This window comes from Pteronotus mesoamericanus, unplaced genomic scaffold (assembly GCF_021234165.1).
Source record: "Pteronotus mesoamericanus isolate MK-2021 breed Mesoamerican mustached bat unplaced genomic scaffold, CSHL_Meso_final contig_411, whole genome shotgun sequence".
NCBI classification, from domain to species: domain Eukaryota; kingdom Metazoa; phylum Chordata; class Mammalia; order Chiroptera; family Mormoopidae; genus Pteronotus; species Pteronotus mesoamericanus.
The window spans coordinates 312096-334391 of NW_026555154.1; the positions used below are offsets into that span (position 1 = coordinate 312096).

Genomic DNA, 22296 nt, shown 5'->3' on the forward strand with positions numbered 1-22296 from the left:
TTCAATCCCCAAGACCCACTTCCAGGATGGGCCAGGCCTGCCAGTAACCACCCAATTTCCCAGAGAGTAGTCAGTGCCCAAGTTTCCAGAATTAAGTAGGGTTATGCAGGGCAAGTGCCTTTCACCTCTTGGTTTCTGCCTCTTCCCATGCAGCCTCCCACCCATATTCCTCTTTCTCCCTCCTCTCAGCTGCTGTGCATATGCAGTCTCCCTCTCCCACTATTGGCTCTCCTCTAACCATAACCCTTTAAAGAGTTTCTACTAACTCCAGTCTGACCAGTGAGTGTAATTGGAAAAAGCTGGCTTTAGAGCATCACAGTACTATGCTCAAATGCTGGGCTCTGCCACTTACTAATGAGGTGACCTTGGGCATGTGAACTTGATTACTCTGTGAGCCTTTATTTACGTGAGCACAGTGCCTGGTGCATAATAAGAGCTTCAGAATATATTGCCTGCCATTCTCTTTATTCTCATTACTGGCTTCCTTGTCTCTACAAAAGGGTCAGTAATTTCTGCCTTACAGGTTGTTGGGGTGATGGAAATGGGTTCAGATATAGTCATTAGTTCCTAGTGAGCACTCATTAGGCAGAGATATTACTGTTGAGTTCTTATTTGCCCCACTTTCACACAGTTCTGCTTTGTGCCAGGCCCTGGGTGGGCTCTGTGGGGGTGCCAAAAGAAAAAGGCCTTGGTTTCTGCTCTCAAAGACTTTATAGTTTAAGCTAGAAATATCATGGGCATGAGAAGCTCTTTAAAATGTTATTCATGCCATTAGAATAGTCCAAACTCTATACTTTGGGTGCCCTAAGGAAAAGCGACAACTTGGACATGTCCTTGAAATGGCTCTTCCAACTGCAAATCCACGGAGCAGTCTTCTGTGGCTTGGTTCCTGTACCCTTGTGTCTTCACATGCACAAGGGCTTCCCAGGCTGATGCAAATGCATCTTGATGTTTGGAGTTTGGCTTCAAGTGAGAGGAATTCTTGTTATTTGGCTTCCCAGTGATGACCAGTGATGGAGGATATTCAGCCAGAGCTGTGGGATCAGCAGAAGTCTTTGGACTCTATGATTGCTGATGCCCAAGTTTACCAAAGACCCTATTCCAAAGCACTGGTAAACCCAAAGAGTTTCTCTTAAACTGAGTCATCCACACACTTTGGTCCTTAAGTGACATCAAGGTTTGGTATAAAGGACATGGGTTTAAGAGTCAGACCAGCCTGAGTGTGAATGAAGCTCTATTCTGCCAAGAACTAGATGTTGATATGTGGCCTTGGATACATATTTGTGTCTCACTTTCTTCATCTGTAAAGTGGAAATAATGAAACTGGTAGAGTCGTTATAGGGATCAGCTGAGAGTGTCTGGAAGGACTTGGCACTCAGGAAACATGAAAACATGAAAGGTAACATGGAAGGTGCTCAGGAAACATGAGCTCCCATTCTCCCCTGACCCTGTGGAATGTGAACAGATGCAACTCATAACTTCTTGTCAGTGATAGCTGAGTTCAGCTTCAAGTAATAATGAATCTGCTAATAACGGCTTAAATTCGAGAGTTTATCTCATAACCTATGTGGGCCCTAGATAGGTGGTCAATGACTAGCATAGCAGCTCCGCAGTGTCAAAGACCCAGTCTTCTTGTACCTTCTTGTCCCTTTATCCTTGGCATGTTGTAGCTCAGGGTCACCAGATGGCCATGGCACCTCTTGCATTGCATCGCACATCTAGCTAGGAAAAAAATGGGACAGGCAAAGAGCAAAGGGACAGATATGTACCAGCCAAGAATGTTCCTAAAAAAAAAAAAAAAAAACACTTTTCCAGAAGCCCCACAGGTGACTTTGGTTATATCTTATTGGTTAAGGCCCAGGGTTGTTCCCTACTGAGGTGTCTGGAATAGTGAATGGTTTAGGTTTCCAACCTCTATGGTTGAAAAAGCAAGGGGAAAAGATGGCTGTGAATGGCTGATTCACAATGTTTACCACAATATCCAAGGTTGTAGGGTAACTTGAATACACAATTGTCTTGTTAGCACTTTACGTATTGTAGGTTTATAATGCTAGAGAAGTCCTTTAAAAAATGAATTCTAAAATTGATTGCCCACTTTTACACTCAAACTCCTTGTTCTGATTCTGATCAGATATTTTAAAGAACACTGCAATAGCAGGGAAAGCTAAACTTTATAACCCCTCAAACCCAGGTTCATAACTTTTCATTTCATGCTTATATCTTAGTTTTATGCAGGTCTGCAGAGGAGATGTGCTCCATACAGTCATTCAAGCACCCAGGATCCTCCCATCAAGTAACTCAAGCATGACTTAGGGCCAAGAGTACTTCACTGAATCCTCTGTCCAGCCAGCAAAAGGAGAGGGAGAAAGAGCACATGCTTCAGGACCAGGCCAGACCTGAAAATGGTGTACATCAGTGCTACTCAAAGTGTGGCCCATGGACCAAGAGTATCAGCATCACTGAGGAGCTCACTAAAATGCAGAATCTCAGGTCTCACCCCAGACCTACTGAATCTGAATCTGCATTTAATGAGATCACAGGTGATTAGCATATGCCATACATCATGAGAAACACTGTTATACATCATTTGTACCCACATTCGATTGGCCACATCTCTGCCCTTGGCCATACCTATCTGAACAGGAGGCTGCGGAAATGTAGTCTAGCAGTATAAATGGAGAGGAAAAAACTTGGTTTGCGGAACATGTGATGTTGTCTTCCTTAATCTATGTGTGCCTACTTTTTGACATAGAAAACTTGAAATGGCCTTTGGTCAAAAATAACCTAAAGCTGGCATGGCTGAGAAACACACTAGTGATATAAGGGCTTCCTGGTGTGAACCAGGAAAGTTTATCTTATGGGCAGAAAAGTCAGGATCTATTCTGGACCTTGCTTGGCTCAAGCTAACATTCTGAGGGCATCTGGCTCCCAAATCCAGGGGTCACTTGCTGCTCCTCACCTTCCTTGACCTCTTTGCAGCCCCATGCTAAGACCTTATGCCCCCTGGTGCCCATGAGCCCATTATATTCTGGTTCCCTATGATCTCTCTGGCTCACTTTCTTATTTCTCCTTCATGTCTCTTCTTCTTTCCTGTAAACCTGAAATCAAGACTGTAATAGGTAAATCATGGTCTGAAGATGACCAGCAGGTGGGTTATATTTAGCCCACATAGTGTTTTAAAAATTGGAAGATTTCACAATTAAAATTGAATTTATATTTGTTCTTGGAAAAAAAAAAAAAACAACAGAGGATCTGGAAGCACTAGCTCATATTCTTGCACTATGACAATTGGGAGAAAACTTGCCTGTCAGTTTGCCACATCCCTAGCCAGCCAACCCCACACAGACATACACCTATCTCAAATTAGAGTTTGTATCCCCTGTCTGAAATTCAGGCCTCCCAGTTTTTTCTCAATCTCTGTCTCTTCTCTTATACATTCTCTCTGAGTGATGCCACTTTCATGGGGAACTTTGAGTAAGTTACAGTATCAGCAACTCAGTTGCCCTTGTCCCAGTGCCTCCTCAGTGATCTTGTACAACGATGTCATAACCTACTCTGCTTCTTGTGGAATTGTGAGCTAATGGTTTACACAAGTCAGGTGTCCAAGCCATCTTCTCCATTTTATTATGGTTCTAATCTCTGAATCCTGGGCCCTCAGTAGAGTTGTTGAAGAATTTAGAGAAATTCATATATTTTTGCATGACACAACATACATCTAAACACATTTTTACCCTTCCAAAATGGCATAGCAGGTGAACAGGACTAGGGAACACATCTGGTCCACATGAGAATGCAAGTCTACTATATTTTAAGCAGGACAGAAGGGCAAGTTCATGACTCTTTGGGGCTTTAACTGACCTTTAATCACCTAAAGATTGACACTGAACCTGGGGCTACATAGAGAGTCAATCAATTTTATATTCTTTAATTATTTTTGAAAACAATCAATTTGATTATTTTTAAACTTAAAGCATTCCCACCAGTGGGTATTTCCAAGCAGTGAATACCAGCAGAGGCTTATCTAAAAGAGACACTCAAACTCACTACATTTGAATATTTAATTCCTTCCAATACACAGTTTAAATAAAAAATGAGTTCTTAAGTACTTGCAGTCCTTCTAAAGTGACTTTGAAAAAAATAATCACTTGGCAAAAGCAGTATAAAAGCTTTTTCTAAGGGTAAATGGGTCCCTTACAAAAATGACTTTTCCAATATTGTCCTCAGAGAGACAGTGTCTTGAAAACTCTCAAATCCTCGGTGGCTGCCCATTTTTTCCTCTCTCCAAGGAGTCCAGGCTCAGAAGCCAGTGGTCAGGGGGGATCTTTGCTCCTGGATGTCCCTCTCACATCTTAAGTGCTATGTGTGTCCAAAAGTAGGCCTCATCATCTTTGATGTTCTCCCAGCAACCTGCTTCTCACATTCTGCCTTAACTGAAAGCACTACCATCCACCCAATGTCAAAGTCGGAAACCCCAAGGTCATTCTTGGCTCCTTTCTATTTTCACTTCTCATCCATCTCCAAGTCCTGTTGATACCACCTCCCAAAGCCCTCTGCAATCTCCAGTTTTCCCCAACTCTCCTGCTACCACCTTAGCTCTAGCCTCATCATTCCTCACTTGAACCACTGCAGCATCTTCCCAGATGGTCTCTCTTCTCCTTTCTGTCCCATCCCTACGATGAACCCAGACATATTTTTTTTTCTAAAATGCAAATTTGATGGTATTACTCCCTGATTAAAAACCCCAAAAACTCTATAAGTCCCCATACTCCTTAACTTAGCTACCATGCCCTCTGATCGATCTAGCCTAGGCCAACTTCCCCACTCCACTTGAAAACTATACTCTAGACCCTGAATTATTTGTGGTTGTCAGATAGGTCACACTGACTCAGGCTTCAGGGCCTTTGTGTTCACAGTTGCCTCTGCTTGTAGTGTCCTTGTGCACTTCTTCATCTGGTTTGGTAGATTTAAGCTCATAAAGTCATCTTGTCAGGAGGCTGTTTTCACCTCACTCTTACCTGGAATGGCTATTCTTATCTCTTATGTAGTCGCACAGCCCTTATACCCTCCCTTTCATAGGATTTGCAACACTATTGAATTTTAAAAATTGAATCCATTTTTAAAATTGTGTGCTCCATGGGGTATAGGGACCAAATCTTATTCATCTCTTAATTCTTAACATCTAACATTGTGCTCGGAACATGGTAGGTCTGCAGAGATATTTAAAAAAAAGAATAAAGGAATGAATGAATGAGGGTTTTTTTTGGCCTATAATGTTCTCCATGAGACAACGAGAAAAGGGAAGGCCTTCCTGAGGAGGTGTCAGTGAAGGCAGTAAGGCAGGAAAACCTGCAGTTATCTGGGAAGACAGTACTTCAGGCAGCAGAAACAAGTGCAAAAGCCTTGAGGCAGAAATGTGCAAGATGGCTGGAGCTGAGTTGCTGAAGAGAACAGTAGCCGGAAATGAGGTTATGAGGATGAACATCAGAAGCCTTTGGGGCTTTGTAGGCCGTAACAATAGTCAGAGGAGTTTGCTGGCCCTTGACGAGCTAGAAAGGGTTGATGACAATCCTGAAATCCTGACCACCTGTAAGCACCTTTGTACTCTGTAAGTGGCCACATGGGATGGGAAAGAGGCTTATTCTCAGAATAATTTTCCATACTTGATCTGGACATTGGTCTAAAACAGGGTTTCCCATCCTCATCAGTATTGACATTTTTGCTTTGTTGTGTGTTTTGTGAGAGAATGGGGTAGAGCCCTGTGCATTATAGGATGTTTAGCAACATCCACCATCTCTGCACACCAGAGACCAGTAGAACTCCAGTTGTGACAACCAGAAATGTCGCCATATATGGCCAAGTGTTCCTCAATGACACCCATAATCTAAAGAAAGGCAGCCTCCAGCTCCTTGTGCTGAGAGCTAATCTCTAGTTCCTGTACTTGCACCTCCCCCATTAATCAGCCTCTAATCTGACTCACATGGGCTTCTCAAAAAAGGGAACCCAGGATTATCTAAATACTATGGACTCAGACAAATATTGATTATAGGTCTATTACCCATGAACATGTCTCCACTTCATGCAGGCAGGCAGAGAACCACAACCTATTCCCATTTGCTTACCTCAAACCCACATGACAGCCACATGGTAGGCTGAAGCCTTGGGCGTTGAGTGACTTGATGCTGGCCACCCTTGTCTTCCTTTCCCCAAGAGCCAGAAGATCTGAAGATCCTGACATGTCCATAGGATCCTTTATTCCCAGAGAGAAGTCTGTAAGAGCAAGGCCAAAAATTGGCCACACACATCATCATAATGGTTCATGTTTATTGGGCACTCCTGTGCCAGGGCTTTACGTAACTTCTCTTACTATGTTGGATCATCCCATGGTATAGGATCTATTAATATCCCCATTATATAGATACAGAAACTGAGACATGGAGATATTTTAAAAATCACCTTATCTTGACCTCAAGTAATGTAAATCACAATAACTGTTTTATGAGCTAACCTAAGGAATTCACATTCACTGAGTACCAGGAATGTGCCAGACAATGACCTAGTTGGAGCTCAGGACCTGAGGAAGTCTGTGCCTAAGCAGCAATGTGTATGTAAGTGTCTCCATGCCCTAACCAAATTAACATTTCCAGTTAGCCAGGGCAGGATATAGGCTCTGAGACCTGAGGGGTATATGCATTCATTTTACCTTTACAAACTCAGAACTCAAGGTTCCAGAGCCTCAGAAGCCAGAAAATAGGCTCTAAATATTCTATTTTCTCTAATGGGAACCACCCAATGCAGTAGAGATGGGAAATATACCCCAACACTCCCCTTGAGGAAGAAGGAAGATTTTTCAGACCTTAAGTATAAAGCCAGTTAGAGCATGGATACTGAAGCTGAAACTCAGCATAGCTACTTACTAGCAGGAAGGCCTCTGGGCTTTTGTTTCCTTGTCTGTAACTTTCATCACCCGTAATAGTAGATAACTCAGAGGTGTTGTTCCAAGGATTAACCAAGAAAATGCATGTAACACTTAGCAAAAAACTTGACATAGTAAGTGCTCAATAAATGTTATCTTCCTATCATTATTATCATCTTCATCGTCATTGTCACCACCATCACCATCATCCTTCTGGTTGCTAAGGTCAAAAACCTCAGAGTCACCTTGATTTCTCTCTTTCACTCGCATTCCACATTGAATCTATGAGAGCAGAAATTTTTGACTGTTCATTGTAAAATCCCAAGTACCTTGAACAGTCCTTGGCACATTGCAGGTCCTAATTAGATTTGCTGGCTCACTGGCTGGACAGAGGGATGAATCCCCATAACTAGAATTGGTAAGTCCTTTCCTCTTAGCTGTCAGATCCCAGCATTTGAGCTGTCACAACCTCTTTCTCTCACTTTCATTTTGGACACGGAAGCACTGAGCTATGTGTGGAATCTCTAAAACTCCATCTTTGACAATCATTCCATGCTTGTGTTCCTCTTATCCCTCTGAGCTCCTTCCCTCAGAAACCCAGATTTGAAGGCTATGTCAATTAACAATCCTGAGTCAGGCACCACTGAATCTATAAGAAAGCTAGGGGAGAGGCCTGTAGGATGTGGTGGCCAGCAACAGTCCAGTGCCAGCAGGTGGTGACAGATAGGAGTATTGAAGACAACGATGCTGACAAAGCAGGTAGTGGACAGGCATTGATTGATCTATGAGGAAGTTAAAGGTCCTACTTCCCATTCACTGATTGGGAGTTTAATAAAAATGATAATTTGCTTTCAGGCTCCATTGCAGAAGCAGGTGTGCTGACTGGCAATGGGGCACATGCCACCTGTCCCAGACATGGCTTTTCTGGGTTTTGTTGAACTTGGACCTTGTCTACAGCAGTGGAGGTGATTTGCTATTTCTATCAGTGCTCCAGATGGACAAGGGTGTTTGAAAAAGATAAAGAGTTCTGGCTGGAAAAGGTGCCTTTGCTTGGCCCACCTGCCTCAGATATCAGGTGGAGAGGGACCAGATGAGGGACTCAAATTGTTATCAGGAGGTAGAAAGGCAAATTTGACTGCTTTTTAGTCCTCCAGGAATACCTTGCTTCTAGGATCATGTGCCAGCTCACTGAGGCTGTTTCCAAAGAAAGGTTCCTCTCCTACCCCCACCCAATGCCCAACAATGTGAGGGGCAGAGAAAATTTGTAATTAAATTTTTTAAAATGTCCTTCCTTTCTTTCTTTTTTATTTTTTTCACATATATTTGTCTCTATTTATCCACCACCACTTTCCCCTGCCCCCCCACTCCCCCCAATCCTTCCTCACCTTGGCTTTGTCCATGTGTCCTTTCATGCCTGTTGATTGATCTGACCTTTTTCCTTCCCATCCTCGCTGCCCCTCTCCCTCCTTCCCTCCTGTCCCCGTCGGTTTCTTCTTTCTTTCAATGTTGCTGGTCATATTTTCCTTGCCTGCTTGCTTTGCTGACTAGGATCCACTTATAGGTGAGATCATATGGTATTTGTCATTCACCACCTGGCTTTTTCACTTAGCAAAATGCCCTCCAGATCCATCCAATCGGTCATAAAGGGTAGTAGCTGTTTCTTTCTTTCTGCTGCATAGTATTCCATTGTGTAAATGTAGCATAATTTTTTGATCCACTCATTTACTGATGGGTACTTTGGTTGCTTCCCATACTTGGCTATTGTAAGTTGTGCTGCTATGAACATTGGGGTGTATAGGTTCTTTTGAATTGGAGTTTTAGGACTCTTAGGGTTCCCAGCAATGGAATCGCTGGGTCAAAAGAGAGCTCCATTTTTAAATTTTTGAGGAAATTCCAAAGTGTTTTCTACAGTGGCTGCACCAGTCTGCATTCCCATCAACAGCGTACTAGGGTTCCCTTTTTTCCACAACCTCGCCAGCACCCATTGTTTGTTGATCTATTTATGATGGCCATTCTGACTGGTGTGAAGTGGTATCTCACTGTGGTTCTAATATGCATTTCTTTGATGGCTAGTTATGATGAGCATCCTTTCATATGTCTCTGGACCCCGCGTATGTCCTCCTGGGAGAAGTGTTCAGCTCTTCTTAATTGGATTGTTTGTTTTCCTGGAGTGGAGTCATGTGAGTTCTTTACATATTTTGGAGATCAGATTCCTGTATGAGATATCATTGGCAAATATATTTTCCCATTTTGTTGGTTCCCTTTTTATTTTGCTGATGTTTTCTGTAGCCATGCAGAAGCTTCTTATTTTGATGAAGTCCTGTTTGTTTATTCTTTCCTTTATGTCCCTTGCTTTAGGGGGCATATTGGTGAAGGATATCTGAGAGTTTCCTGCATATGTTCTCCTCTAGGACTTTTATGGTGTCATGAGTTATACTTAAGTCTTTTATCCATCTTGAGTTTATTTTTGTGTATCATTTACCTTTGTCATAGAATTTTGATTTTTTGCATGTAGCTGTCCAGGTCTCCCAACACCATTTGTTGAAGAGGCTATTTTTACTCCATTTTATGCCTCTGCACACTTTGTCAAATATTAATTGACCATGGAGACGTGGGTTTATTTCTGGGCTCTCTATTCTGTTCCATTGATCTATGTGCCTGTTCTTATACCAGTACCAGACTGCCTTGATTACAGTGACCTTGTAATATAGTTTGATGTCAGGTATTATCATCCCTCCTGCTTTGTTTTTCTTTCTCAAAATTGCTGTGGCTATTTGGGGTGATTTATGTTTCCATATACATTTTATAAACATTTGTCCTATGTCTGTGAAATGTGCCATCGGTGTTTTAGTAAGAATTGTGTTGAATCTATAAATTGCTTTAGGTAGTATGGGCATTTTGATGATGTTAGTCCTTCCACTCCATGAACACTGTAGATGCTTCCCTTTATTTGTGTCTTCCTTATTTTCTTTCTTCAGTGTTGTATAGTTTTCGACGTACAGGTTTTTTACCTCCTTGGGTCAGTTTATTCCTAGGTACTTTATTTTTCTTGTTGCTATGCAAAGGTGATTTATTTCCTGATTAATGATTCTGACATTTCATTTTTGGTATACAAAAATGCCTTCGATTTCTGAATATTGACTATATATCCTGCTGTTTTGCCAAATTATTCAGACGAGTACTTTTTTGGTGGAGTCTATGGGGTTTTCCATGTACATCCATGATGTCATCTGCAAACAATGATAGTTTTACTTTCTCCTTTCCAATTTGGATGCCTTTTATTTCTTTTTCTTGTCTGATTACTGTGGCTAGGACTTCCAATACTATGGAGAATAGAAGTGAAAGCGAACATCCTTGTCTTGTTCCCAATCTTAGTGAGAAAACTTTTTTTGTCCATTGAGTATGAGATTGGTTGTAGGTTTTTCATCTATGGCCTTTGTTATGTTTAGGTATGCCATCCTTATTCCCACTTTGCTGAATGTCTTTATCATGAATGGGTGCTGTACTTTATCAAATGCTTTGTCCGCATCTATTGAGATGATCATGTGGTTTTTGTCTTTCCTTTGGTTTATGTGATGTATTACATTTATTGATTTGCATACATTGAACCATCCTTGCATTTCTGGCATGAATCCCACTTGATCATGGTGGATGATCTTTTTAATATATTGCTGGATACGGTTTGCCGATATATTGTTTAGGATTTTAGTGTCTATTTTTAATCAGTGATATTGGCCTCTAGTTTTCTTTCCTTGTTCTGTCTTTATCTGGTTTTGGGATTAGGATGATGGCGACGTCGTAAAAAATTTTGGGGTGTCTTCCTTCTTCTTGGATTTTTTGGAGTAGTCTGAGGAGGACAGCAGTTAGCTCTTCCTTAGATGTTTTGTAAAATTCTCCTGTGAAACCATCCAGTCCAGGGATTTTTTATGCTAGGAGTTTTTTGATTACTGCTTCAATTTCACTGCTGTTCTCAGTCTGTTCAGGCTTTCTGCTGCTTCTTCATTCAGTGCTGGAATGTTACACTTTTTTAGAAATTTGTTCATTTTATCGAGGTTTTCAAATTGCTTGGCATATATGTTCATAGTAGTTTCTTACAATCCTTTGTATTTCTGTGGTATCAGTAGTTATTTCTCCTCTTTCATTTCTGATATTATTTATTTGGGTCCTCTCCCTTTTTTTCTTGATGAATCTGCATAAAGGCTTGTCAATTTGGTTTATCTTTTCAAAGAACCAACTCCTGGATTTGTTGGTCCTTTGAATCATTCTTTTAGTTTCTATGTCCTTTATTTCTACTGTTATCTTGATTATTTTTTTATTCTACTTGCTCTGCTCTGTGTTTGTTGTTGTTTCTCCAGTTCTTGAAGCTGGAGAGTTAGGTGGTTTTTTTGACATGTTTCTTTTCTTTTCTTTCTTTCTTTTTTTTTTTTTGTAGGTAGGCCTGTATTGCTATGAACTCCCCTCTCAAGACTGCTTTTGCTGTGTCCCATGGGTTTTGGACTGTCATGTGTTCATTTTCATTTGTTTCTCAATACCTTTTTATTTCTTCTTTGATCTCATTATTGACACATTTATTGTTTAATAGTGTACGATTCAGTCTCCATGAGTTTCAATGTTTTCGAGTTTTTTCCTTGAGGTTGGTTTCTAGTTTCAAGCCCTTGTGGTCCGAGAAAATGCTTGTTATGATTTTGATTTTCCTGAATTTGTTGATGAATGTTTTGTGTCCTGTCATGTGGTCTAGTTTTGAAAATGCTCCTTGTGCATTTGAGAAGAATGTGTATTTTGCTTCTTTGGGATGAAAGGTTCTATATATGTCTGTTAAGTCCATTTGTCTAATGCGTCATTCACAATATCCTTGCTGATGTTTTGTTTGGAAGATCTACTCAATTTTGACAGTGGGGTGTTAAAATCCTCTACTATCAGTGTGTTGCTGTCTATATATTTCTTGAAGTCCTCCAAGATTTTCCTTAAATATTTGGGTGCTCTTATGTTGGGTGCATATATGTTTACAATGTTTATGTGTTCTTGATGGAGTCTTCTTTTGAGTACCATAAAATGTTCTCCTAGGTCTTTTTTTATGGCCCTTGTTTTGAAATCTATTTTGTCTGATATAAGCATTGCTACCCCTGCTTTTTTTCCTGTCCATTTACTTTGAATATTTTTTTCCATCCCTTTACTTTCAGTAGTGTAGGTCCTTTGTTTTGAGGTGGTCACTTGGGTCTCTGGTAGGCAGCATGTGTGTGGGTCATTTTTATTATCCATTCAGCTCTCCTGTGTCTTTTCATGGGGGAATTCAGTCCATTTACATTCAAAATTATTATTGATAGGTACTTACTCATTTTTTCTCTTTGTACCTGTGATCCTCTCTCTCACTCTCTTTCTTCATCTCCTTAAAGTTGTCCCTTTAGCATATCTTGTACTGTTGGTTTGGTGGAGGTGCATTCATTAGCTATTTTTGTTTGTTTGGGAAACTCCCTACTTTGCCTTCCACTTTAATTGAGAGCCTTGCTGGGTAGAGTAGTCTTGGCTGCAGTCTCTTGCTTTTCATTATTTGGAATATTCCTTGCCATTCCCTTCTGGCTAGTAGCATTTCTGTTGAGAAGTCAGCTGCTAGCTATATCGGGGCTTACTTGTATGTTACTACCTGTTTCTCCCTTTCTGCCTTTAGCATTCTCTGTTTGTGTTTGATATTTGCCATTTTAATGATGATGTGTCCGCGAGTGGACTTCATTGGCTTCTTATTGAATGGGTCTCTCTGTGCATCTTGGGCTTGTTTGACCTTTTCTCTAGTCAAATTAGGGATTTTTTTCATCATTACTTTTTCAAACAGGTTCTCTATCCTTCGTTCCTCTTCTCCTTCTGGTATCCCTATTATATTAATATTATTATGTTTCAGGTTGTTATGCATTTCCCTGAATGCCTCTTCATTCTTCCTGAGTCTTTTTTCATTTTCTTGCTCTTTCTGGGAGCTTTTTTTTTTTTACCTTGTCCTTCATCTTACTGTTTTGATCCTTTGATTCATTGAGCTTGCTTTTGATTCCTTCTACTGTGTTCTTCAATTCAGAAATTGCATTCTTCATTTCCTCTTGCCTCTTATTGATAGTTTCTATGTCTTTTTTCATGTCAATATGTTTTCAATAAGTTCCTCATAGTTTTCCTGTAGTTTTTGGGAATTTACTTTGAGCTCACTGAGGTCACTGAGCTTCCTTAGAATTGTTGTTTTGAATGCAATATCTGATAATTTACTTGCCTTTATTTTATTTAGTTCTCTTTGTGGGATTCCTCCTTTCCCTTTGATTTGGGGGTGTTTCTTTTTCTTCCCATTATTTGTGAGACTCTTCTTCTTTGCTTCTCCTTTTAAATTGATCTGTCTTGACTTCCAGACTTCATGGTATGACCTACTCTGGTAGGAGACTGCTTTCTTTTTTTTTTTTTTTTTCTTTCTTTCTTTCTGGATCTGCCTGTGATGATGTCAGCTGCTGACACCATCTGACCTTAGGCAGTCTTTAAGAGACTTCCAGGAATATACCATCTGTGTCCGTCTCCTCCAGTTGTTAATCTAGTCACCCTCCCCTCAGCCATCAGAGCAGGGCAGTCATTCCTGTGGGTGGGGTTGTTGTGTTCTTTCATGCTTTTGCCACTCAGAGGAGTAGTCTGCTTGAGCAATATGACAGTTGCTGCATGGGGTAGAAGTCAGCACCAGGATACCCCCAGCTACTCCCCCAGTTTTCTCCCCAATGCCTCTGTTGCCTGACTTTCCTCAAGTGTCTCTAGACCACTCTGAATTCCCTTTAGACCGGCATCTACTGCCTATTATTGCTACTCTATACTAGTGTCCTGGTTTGCACAACACCAGGCTGGGGCCGAGCCTACTGGGAGCGTGATTATGTTCTTTCATGTTGCTGCCACTCAGAGGAGTGTTCTGCCTGAGCAAGATGGCAGCTGCAGAATGTGGTGTGAGTCAGCACCAGGACTCTGCCATCCTCTTTCTCAGTTCTTTCCCCCAAGCCTCCGTCTCCTGTCTCTCCTCAGGCGGTTCCAGACTACTCTGACCCCACCTCTGCCAGAGACCAAGTAAAGTGGCTGCCGCTACAATTTTTTTCATTGACCCTTTAAATGACTCTATATCTCCAGCTGCCTGTCTGAGGCAGAGAGCACACTGCTGCTTTTCACAGCTAGCTGTTATCTGTGTGCTTTTTGGGCTCTGGTGCTGTAGGCTGGAGATCTCTGCTTATTATGGTTTAGATCCTGGTCTTCTCGTGGCTCTAACTGGCTGTATCAATATCCTTCTGGCGCTGTGTCTGTGGGTGCCCAGTCCACTTTCTTGAGCCTCTTCCCCATTTCTTACCAGTTAGTTTGATCTGAAGCTGATTCCTTTGTCTGCCCAAGGTTTTAAGGCTCCTCTCTCACTGTTGTTCAGTTGTTTTCCAGGTGATTTCTCCACAATTTAGTTGTAATTTCAGGTTGGTCCTGGGAGAAGGTCAGTGTGACTTCCACTCTCCTCCACCATCTTGAAGTCCAATCTAATTTCAATTTTTAATTTAAGTATAGTAGACATACAAATATTATATTAGTTTCAGGTGTAGAAAATAAGGATTCTATATTTATATATGTTACAATGTGAAAACTAGTCTAGTAATCATCTGTCACTGTATATATCTTAATCCAGAGTGTGAGGTCTATTTAACCCCCCTCCAAGGGGGTGGTCTTAGACGAGGTAGGAGAGCATTATAACCTCTCCCTATACACACAATTCCCACTCGTGGTCTTCTTTCCTTGAGAGTCCTCTGCCATGTTTTATGCAGCTATAGGGCTGTTGGGGCCAAATTTTGCCTGCTAGCTCCAGGACTTTCCACCAGATGGTGATTATACTCTCTCGTTCTGTCTCCTTATTGCTCCCCCGTAATTTTACAATAACAGTAACGATTATATATGTATTATAATATGTAACACATTAAAATGTACATTTTATATATTATAATGTAGAATTATTTATGTAGACATTTATATATTATATTTATACAGAGTTATATATAATATTGACATGTTAATATATAATAACAGTGTGTGCTAAGGGTTTGACAGGCCTGGTGGAGGTTAGAGAACCAATCGTGTATATTGAGATACTGGCTCCATCTCTGCCTACCACATGGCCCTAGGTGAACAGGTCATTTTGTTGCACATCAGTTTCCTCATCTATACAATTGAGATAATAATACTTACCCTGTAGAGGTACTAGGAGTATTAAATGGCTTAATCCATGTAAAGCTCTTGTAAATAATAAGCATTATATAACTAATTTTTAAGTAAATCCTTTGATTGTGACAACTCCATGAGATACCACTATTTTTCCCCTTTACTCTGAGGACAATGGAGCTTAGAAAGGTTAAGTTGCCCAAAGCTGCATAGTTTCCAGTGATGCTGAAAATCTCTCCCCCACAAAAACCCTTAACATATGTCTTTCAAAGTGGACAACTTCATGAACCACATGTCACATTTCTGAAAATTCACCTAGTATCATCAGAGTATGAGAAAGTCGTGGGAGCTAAATAGGCAAACCAAGCTTCTTCTTTGGGAATCTGGAGGGGGAGAGGCTCTAGCAAGTTCTGCTTCCCACTTGCTCTTTCAGACAACTCATCCTCAAAGCAATCCAGTAACCTGGCTGAGGAGCTGGGCAAAGCAGTGGAGATGATGGGCAAAGGCAAGAATGGGATCGGCTTTGGCAAAGTGGACATCACAGTTGAGAAGGAACTTCGGAAGGAGTTTGACATTCAGAAAACCCCGGAGTTGAAGCTGTTTTTTGAGAGCAACAGGTTGGATCCCATCAGCTGTGAAGGTAATGGTGCTTGAATGTCAGTCAGGGTAATGTTAGCTATGGAAACACATAAACACCAGCATTTTAATGGCTTAACAGAATTATGAATTTATTAACATGTAAAGCTCAGTTGGCAGCCAGAGAGTAGAGACTGTGCTCTTCACAGTCTTTCAAAGACTCCAGATCCTTCCAGCTGTGGTTCTATCTTCCCTTAGGGCCTCTGAGCCACATGTTCTTTCCTCTGTATCCTGTCAGCAACTGGGGCAAGGAGACAGAGAACTACCACTGGTTGTATTCATAGTCTAGATCTGGAAGTGGCATCGTTTCTATTTTTATTCCACTGACCAAGATTCTGCTATGTGATTCTACTCATGAACAGGCTGAGAAGGCCATAAGGAAGATGGATTCTGGTGACCATGTAAGCTACATGTCTCTCTGGCATGCATCTCAGCTAGTGGGTCCTAGAAGCACCAAGAGCTGGGATAGTCAGGTGCAATGTGGTTTATAAACCACCAGAGACTATATAGTGAGTCCCTAACTTCACCTAAGCCCCTTCCACCTCAATCCTCTCCCTAGAATAACCTTAGAATAATTTTGGTTCCAGGCTAAGGGAACACTGCTTGCCATAAGGTAGACTAAGAGATGATGTAACAACACAGATCTGCTTCAGAGTGACTACCAAACTCTTGTTTCTGTTATCATACATTTTATTCATTACCTCAGTAATTCACTTATTTCATGCACTTTTATTGAGAAGTCAACATGTGTCAAGCTCTATCTTGATGTTGAAAATACTTGAAGAATTATGTGCCTAGGTATGGCACATGATAGGCCCTAATTTTAAAAGATGTTAGCTGTATGAATGTATGAATATATGTATACCACATGGATGGATGGAAAAACACTAATGAACACAGATGAACCCAGCACAACTGGTACTAAGCTGGTAGAATGTTCCCATTATGTGTGTGTGGAATGGCTGTATCTCGGGAAACTGAGATAGTCTTTTACAAGGCCTCATGTTCAGCAGGTCTGCAATAAGTCTGGTTTGAATATTGTTGCAAAAACCAAGAGACCAAGACAGTGCTACCAGCTGCAGGGACTGCAGGATGCCTTGCAGCTTTCAGAATAGACACAAGAGGGCAGGAGACACACAGGTCAGAGGAATGTGCAACAAAAGCGTAAATCTCAGGACAGGTTACTTAAGAGACCTGGCAGTGCTGTGGCACCTGACTTGCTGGCTTGTGGGAGGTGGTATGTGAATGGGGGGAGAAATAGAGGGGGAGAGGGGGCAGGAGCAGAAAGACAAGGACAGAGACAGTTACTTCCTATACATACTGATTTCAGGACAACCCTCAACAATGGTGGCTCATTGATCCCATGCTAGTAACTCTTTGTGGGGCAAGAAATCAGAAGTGCCAGGTTACATTGTCAAAGACCTGATTTCAGTTAGTGGCAACAAGGTGACAATGTGGAAACTTCTATACTGTTGGATCCCTTTTGTAGTGGAAGCCCATGGGACCTCCTCTGCCCTGAAGGAAACTTCATTACCTCCCACTGGCAGTCCTCCTTGACTATGCGGTTGTGTCAGGGCACCTGCCCCTCTTGTGGAGCTCCACAGCATTTGTGATTCCCCCTCAACCTCTCACTTCACAGAATTGTTTCTGTTTCTCATAGTCTTGTCTACTGAGCACATGAAGTCAGGGGTCAACACAGGCAACTCTGGCTTCAGATTCTCACTATGTACCTAAGGAACAATCAATTCCTGTTGAATTTTGATTTACTTGTTTGTCAAACAAGGATGGTGAGTGTATCTGTCTCCTGAGGTTACCAGGAAAAAGGAATAAATTTACAAGGCACAAGCTGTGCCATGTATCTGAAGCATTTACTGGGTCTCAGGCACTGTTCTTGTCTCTTCTTATATGTCACAACAACTCAGTGTAGGAGGTGCTTTTACAGATGAGGAAATCAAGGTAGAATGAGGTAGAATAACTTCTTCATGGCTCCATGGAATCCACAGCCATTTTCTGTACAGAGGGAATAATAAATACTTTTTTTTAATTAATTTATTTACTTTTTAAATACATTTGTCTCTGCCTTCCCCCCACCTCTTTCCCTTGCCCCCTCCCACCTTCCCTCCCTCAGCTCTTCCCCTTTGGTTTTGTCCATGAGTCCTTGCTATATGTTCCTTGACTTTCCCCTTCCCTTCCCTTTCCCTGCCCCCCCTTCCCTCTTGTCTCTGTTGATTTCTTTTCCTTTCAGTGTTGCTGGTCATATTTTCCTTGCTTCTTTGCATTGTTGGTTAGGTTCCGCTTATAGCTGAGATCATATGGTATTTGTCTTTCGTCCCCTGGCTTATTTCGCTTAGCATGATGCTCTCCAGTTCCATCCATGCTGTCGCAAAGTTTAGTACTTCTTTTTTCTTTCTGCTGCGTAGTATTCCATTGTGTATATGTACCATAATTTTTTGATCCAGTCATCTACTGATGGGCATTTAGGTTGCTTCCAACACTTGGCTATTGTAAATTGTGCTGCTATGAACATTGGGGTGCATAGGTTCTTTTGTATTGGCGTTTTGGTGTTCTCAGGGTATAGTCCCAGCAGGGGAATCGCTGGATCAAAAGGCAGTTCCATTTTCAGCTTTCTGAGGAAATTCCATACTGCTTTCCATAGTGGCTGCACCAGTCTGCATTCCCACCAACAGTGGACTAGGGTTCCCTTTTCTCCACAGCCTCGCCAGCACCTGTTGTTTGTGGATCTGTTTATGATGGCCATTCTGACCGGTGTGAGGTGGTACCTCATGGTGGTTTTGATCTGCATTTCTCTGATGGCTAGTGATGTTGAGCATCCTTTCAAATGCCTCTGGGCCAGAGGGAATAATAAATATTTTAAGCCTTATAGACCAGACAATCTCTTCCATGACTATTTAACTGTTGATGCAGTGGGAAAACAACCTTGCATGAGCAAATGGATGTGGCTGTGTGCCGATTATTACTCTCCCCTTTTTGTAGGTGAGGAAATTGAGATTCAACTTGCCTCTTTATTATAAAACCAACTGGCAGGCCAGATCTGGCCATGAGCTACAGCTGACTGATCCCTGTTGTACGCTCTGCTACTCTCTAAGAAAGTGGCAGGTATGGTTATCATTAACCTATTAGTGTCCTGACCCTAGTTCAGTACCTGGAACACTTAGATTCTGAAGAGTCGTTTTGGAGTTTGATTGGGATGGAATTGCAAGGGCCTGCTATAGGCAAGCTTGAAGTAAGGAGCTGGCCATCTTTTTTACTGGGGTTACCCATTCCCTCTTCTTCCTCAGTATTATCCCCAACCAGAGAAAGAGGGAGTGGGATGCTGGGATGGAGCCAGGGACTGGATTTTAGGACAAGCACTAGCTATGGGAGCTTTTAAACATCTCATTTCCAAAACAGGATGAATAGTGGATGCCAGTTCTTCTGATTTGATAGGGTTCCCCTGAGCTAAGAAGGGTGACCATGTGAATTTTATGAAAACCTCTGTAGGAGGCAGATGAGATCTAGTTCTTGGGTCAAAGCTCCAGACCACTTCTCTAGTTTCTAAGGATGGATGATTGGGAAACTTGGCCTTACTTGTCTCTCTGGAGGGAGGCAGACTCAGGTTGCCTCCAGGGCCTCAGTTAATGATGCATTCACAGCTTGGTCTGAGTCAATCTTTGACATAGCATTCACACTCCAGTTGTCACCTTGTACTCTGGCTTGTACCCAAGCACCAGAGATGCACCTGCCCAACAGGCACTCAGGATGGAATTGATTGAGAACTTCAGAGCTACTACCTCAGAACCATGAGATCTGGAGGAGCAAAAGGAGTTCATGTATCCCAGAAAGGAGAGACCAAAATCAACTTATCTAGCGATTCATTCACTTCATTGATTGATCCTACAATTTTTTTCTTTAGCACCCAGTATGAGCTAGACATGTCAGGAGCTACTGAGCAAGTTAGCCAAATATCAAAATTTCAGGAAAAGATAGATTCAATGAAGAAAATACAACAGGCCATAAAATAGAGGATTGCAGAAGGAGGGGTCATAAAAGACCCAAATGAGAATTGAAGAAGCAGAAGGAGGTATCCTTGACAGGGAAGGAGGGGCAACCCAGAGGAGAGGCTGGCAGGTGCAAAGCCTGGTAAGGGGGTGGGAGGGGGAGAAAGAGGGCTGGGTTTTGGACAGCAGCAGAGCAGCACAAAATGCAGTCTGACAGAGAGACAGATCTGAGGACCTGAAAGTTAAACCCGTTCGCAGGGTTTTTTTTTTTTTTTTCCACCTGCTTTGTATTTTCAGAGTTTTAAAATCCATTCCTTTCAAGACACTTAGAATATACATTTTTTCAGGTAAAAACCTATAAGAGAAACTTTGTTTCCATGATAGGTGCCTGGTTTTTATTTCCCCGAAAAATGGCTTAGAACACTCTAAAATTAGAAACTCAGCCTTGGGTCTAAGTCCAGGAGGTGGGGGTGACTGCAGTGGAGTGGAGTGCCTTGGTCTGAGTGTGGCAGGAAGCCTCATCCATCCTTCTCCGACCTTTGAGATCACCACATCCTTCTTTTATGAACTTCCATAAGCCTGACTCATGGTGGCTTTTAAAAAGGCCCAATCTGTATCTACTATAGCTGAACACATTATCCCCTATGACCAGAAATTCTACTTCTGGGCATATATCCAACAGCAGTGCAGAGCCCCAAACTGGAAACAACTCAAATGCCCATCAACAAAGAACAGATTAATAAATTGTGGAATGGTGACACAACTGAAGGCAAAGCAGCTATGTGAACAAATCTACACGTATAGGCAACATGGATGAATCTCACAAACATGATGAAACCAGACCTGAAAACAGATGCTATATGTTTTATACAACATTCAAGAGCAGGCATACTAGAACCAGCATCACCAGAAGTTACCCTTAGGTGGGGACATGGGGAGGGTCTGGGAGGGGACACAACAGGGACTTCTGAGGGACTGGTAATATTCCATTTCTTGATCTGGGTGGTAGTGATTCAAGTGTCCTCATTTTGTGAAAAATCACCAAACTACACATTATAATTTGAGCACCTTTCTGTATGTAACTATACTTCACTACAAGTTTTTTAAATTTATTTTTTAAATTTCGTTTTTATTATTGTTCAACAAGTACAGTTGTCTCCATTTTCCCACAACAACTATCCCCTGCCCTACCCACCCCCACCTCCCACCCTCAATCCCTCCCCACTTTGGCTTTGTCCATGGGTCTTTTATACTTGTTCCTTGACTTGACTTGACCCTTCCCCTTCTTTTCCCATGTTACCCTCCTCTCCTCTGATTACTGTCAGTTTGTTTTTTGTTTCAGTGTTGCTGGTTATATTTTGCTTTCTTGTTTGTTTTATTGATTAGGTTCCACTTATAGGTGAGATCATATGGTATTTGTCTTTCACTACCTGGTTTATTTCACTTAGCATAATGCTATCCACTTCCATCCATGTTGTCACAAAGGGTAGTAGCTCTTTCTTTCTTTCTGTGTAGTATTCCATTGTATAAATGTACCATAGTTTTTTGATCCACAAGTTTTTTAAAGGACTAATATTATTGGTAAATAAACAAAGACTCTGAAAATAGTCCATTCTAGCTGTTCTACTAACTCAATGTGCACTCATCAAGCTCCATGAGCAACCTGTCATGTTGCAGGGCCTTTGCACAGGCTGTTTGCTCTGCCTTTCCCTCTTCTTATTGCCTCCTGTAATTCCTATGCATCCCTCAATTTTCAGCTCTTAAGTAATTTCCTTCAGGAAGCTCTCCTTCACTTCAGAATCTGTATCATGTATCTTTGTTACTGGCTCATTGAACTTTGCTTTCAAGTACTTACCTGGTTGTGCTTATATATTTATTTGTGTAATTTTTTTATATCTTGTAAACAGAATGAGAGCTGAAAAAACAGTGGCAATGTGTTTTTTTTCTTTTGCTCACCATTATAGCTTTAAGAACAAACACAACACTTGATAACTTAATAGGCACTCAGTGCATATTTATCAAATGAATGAATAGAATGAAAGAATGAATGAATAAAGCCCTATTAATATAACCCAAAGATACTCCCAACAAACATTGCTTTATCTCATAAACTCATTTAAAGTGTTCTGTTCTATTCTGTAGTAAGCTTTGATATAAAATATTTTCATTATTTACCATCATGTGAAACTGACAATCCCAGCAAACGTATATCCATCTGTAGCCTTGTGTACATTCTGACATGCCATTATGTCTCTCCAGATACGGTATATATCTTAGAATTTTAGAAGCTAAGATTTTTGTGTGCTTGGCACCTCCCACAGGATCGCTGAGAAATGAAAGTCAGGATTTATAACTTTAGCACACATTTTTGTCTCAGCTAGGGTATTAGAAACACAAAAAGATATGATGACTTTTTTTCCAAGGTCATGTAGCTAGCTGGTCTTTTGATTTGTATTTTTAATATTTATTTATTTTAAAAATGTATCTTACTGCCACTTTGGAAGGTGAATAATAAAGACTGGGCTTGTTTCCTCCTGGGTTTGATCCCCAGGTTTG

At 41.3% G+C, this 22296-nt stretch overlaps 1 protein-coding gene across 1 annotated transcript in view; it reads left to right on the forward strand.

The window, feature by feature from the left end:
- The window catches only part of PDILT (protein disulfide isomerase like, testis expressed), a 54816-nt gene that overhangs the window by 1193 nt on the left and 31327 nt on the right, over positions 1-22296 (forward strand). The window contains exon 2 of the mRNA XM_054577219.1: positions 15540-15746. Coding sequence (XP_054433194.1) covers positions 15540-15746 — 207 coding nt within the window. The remainder of the gene's footprint in view (positions 1-15539; positions 15747-22296) is intronic.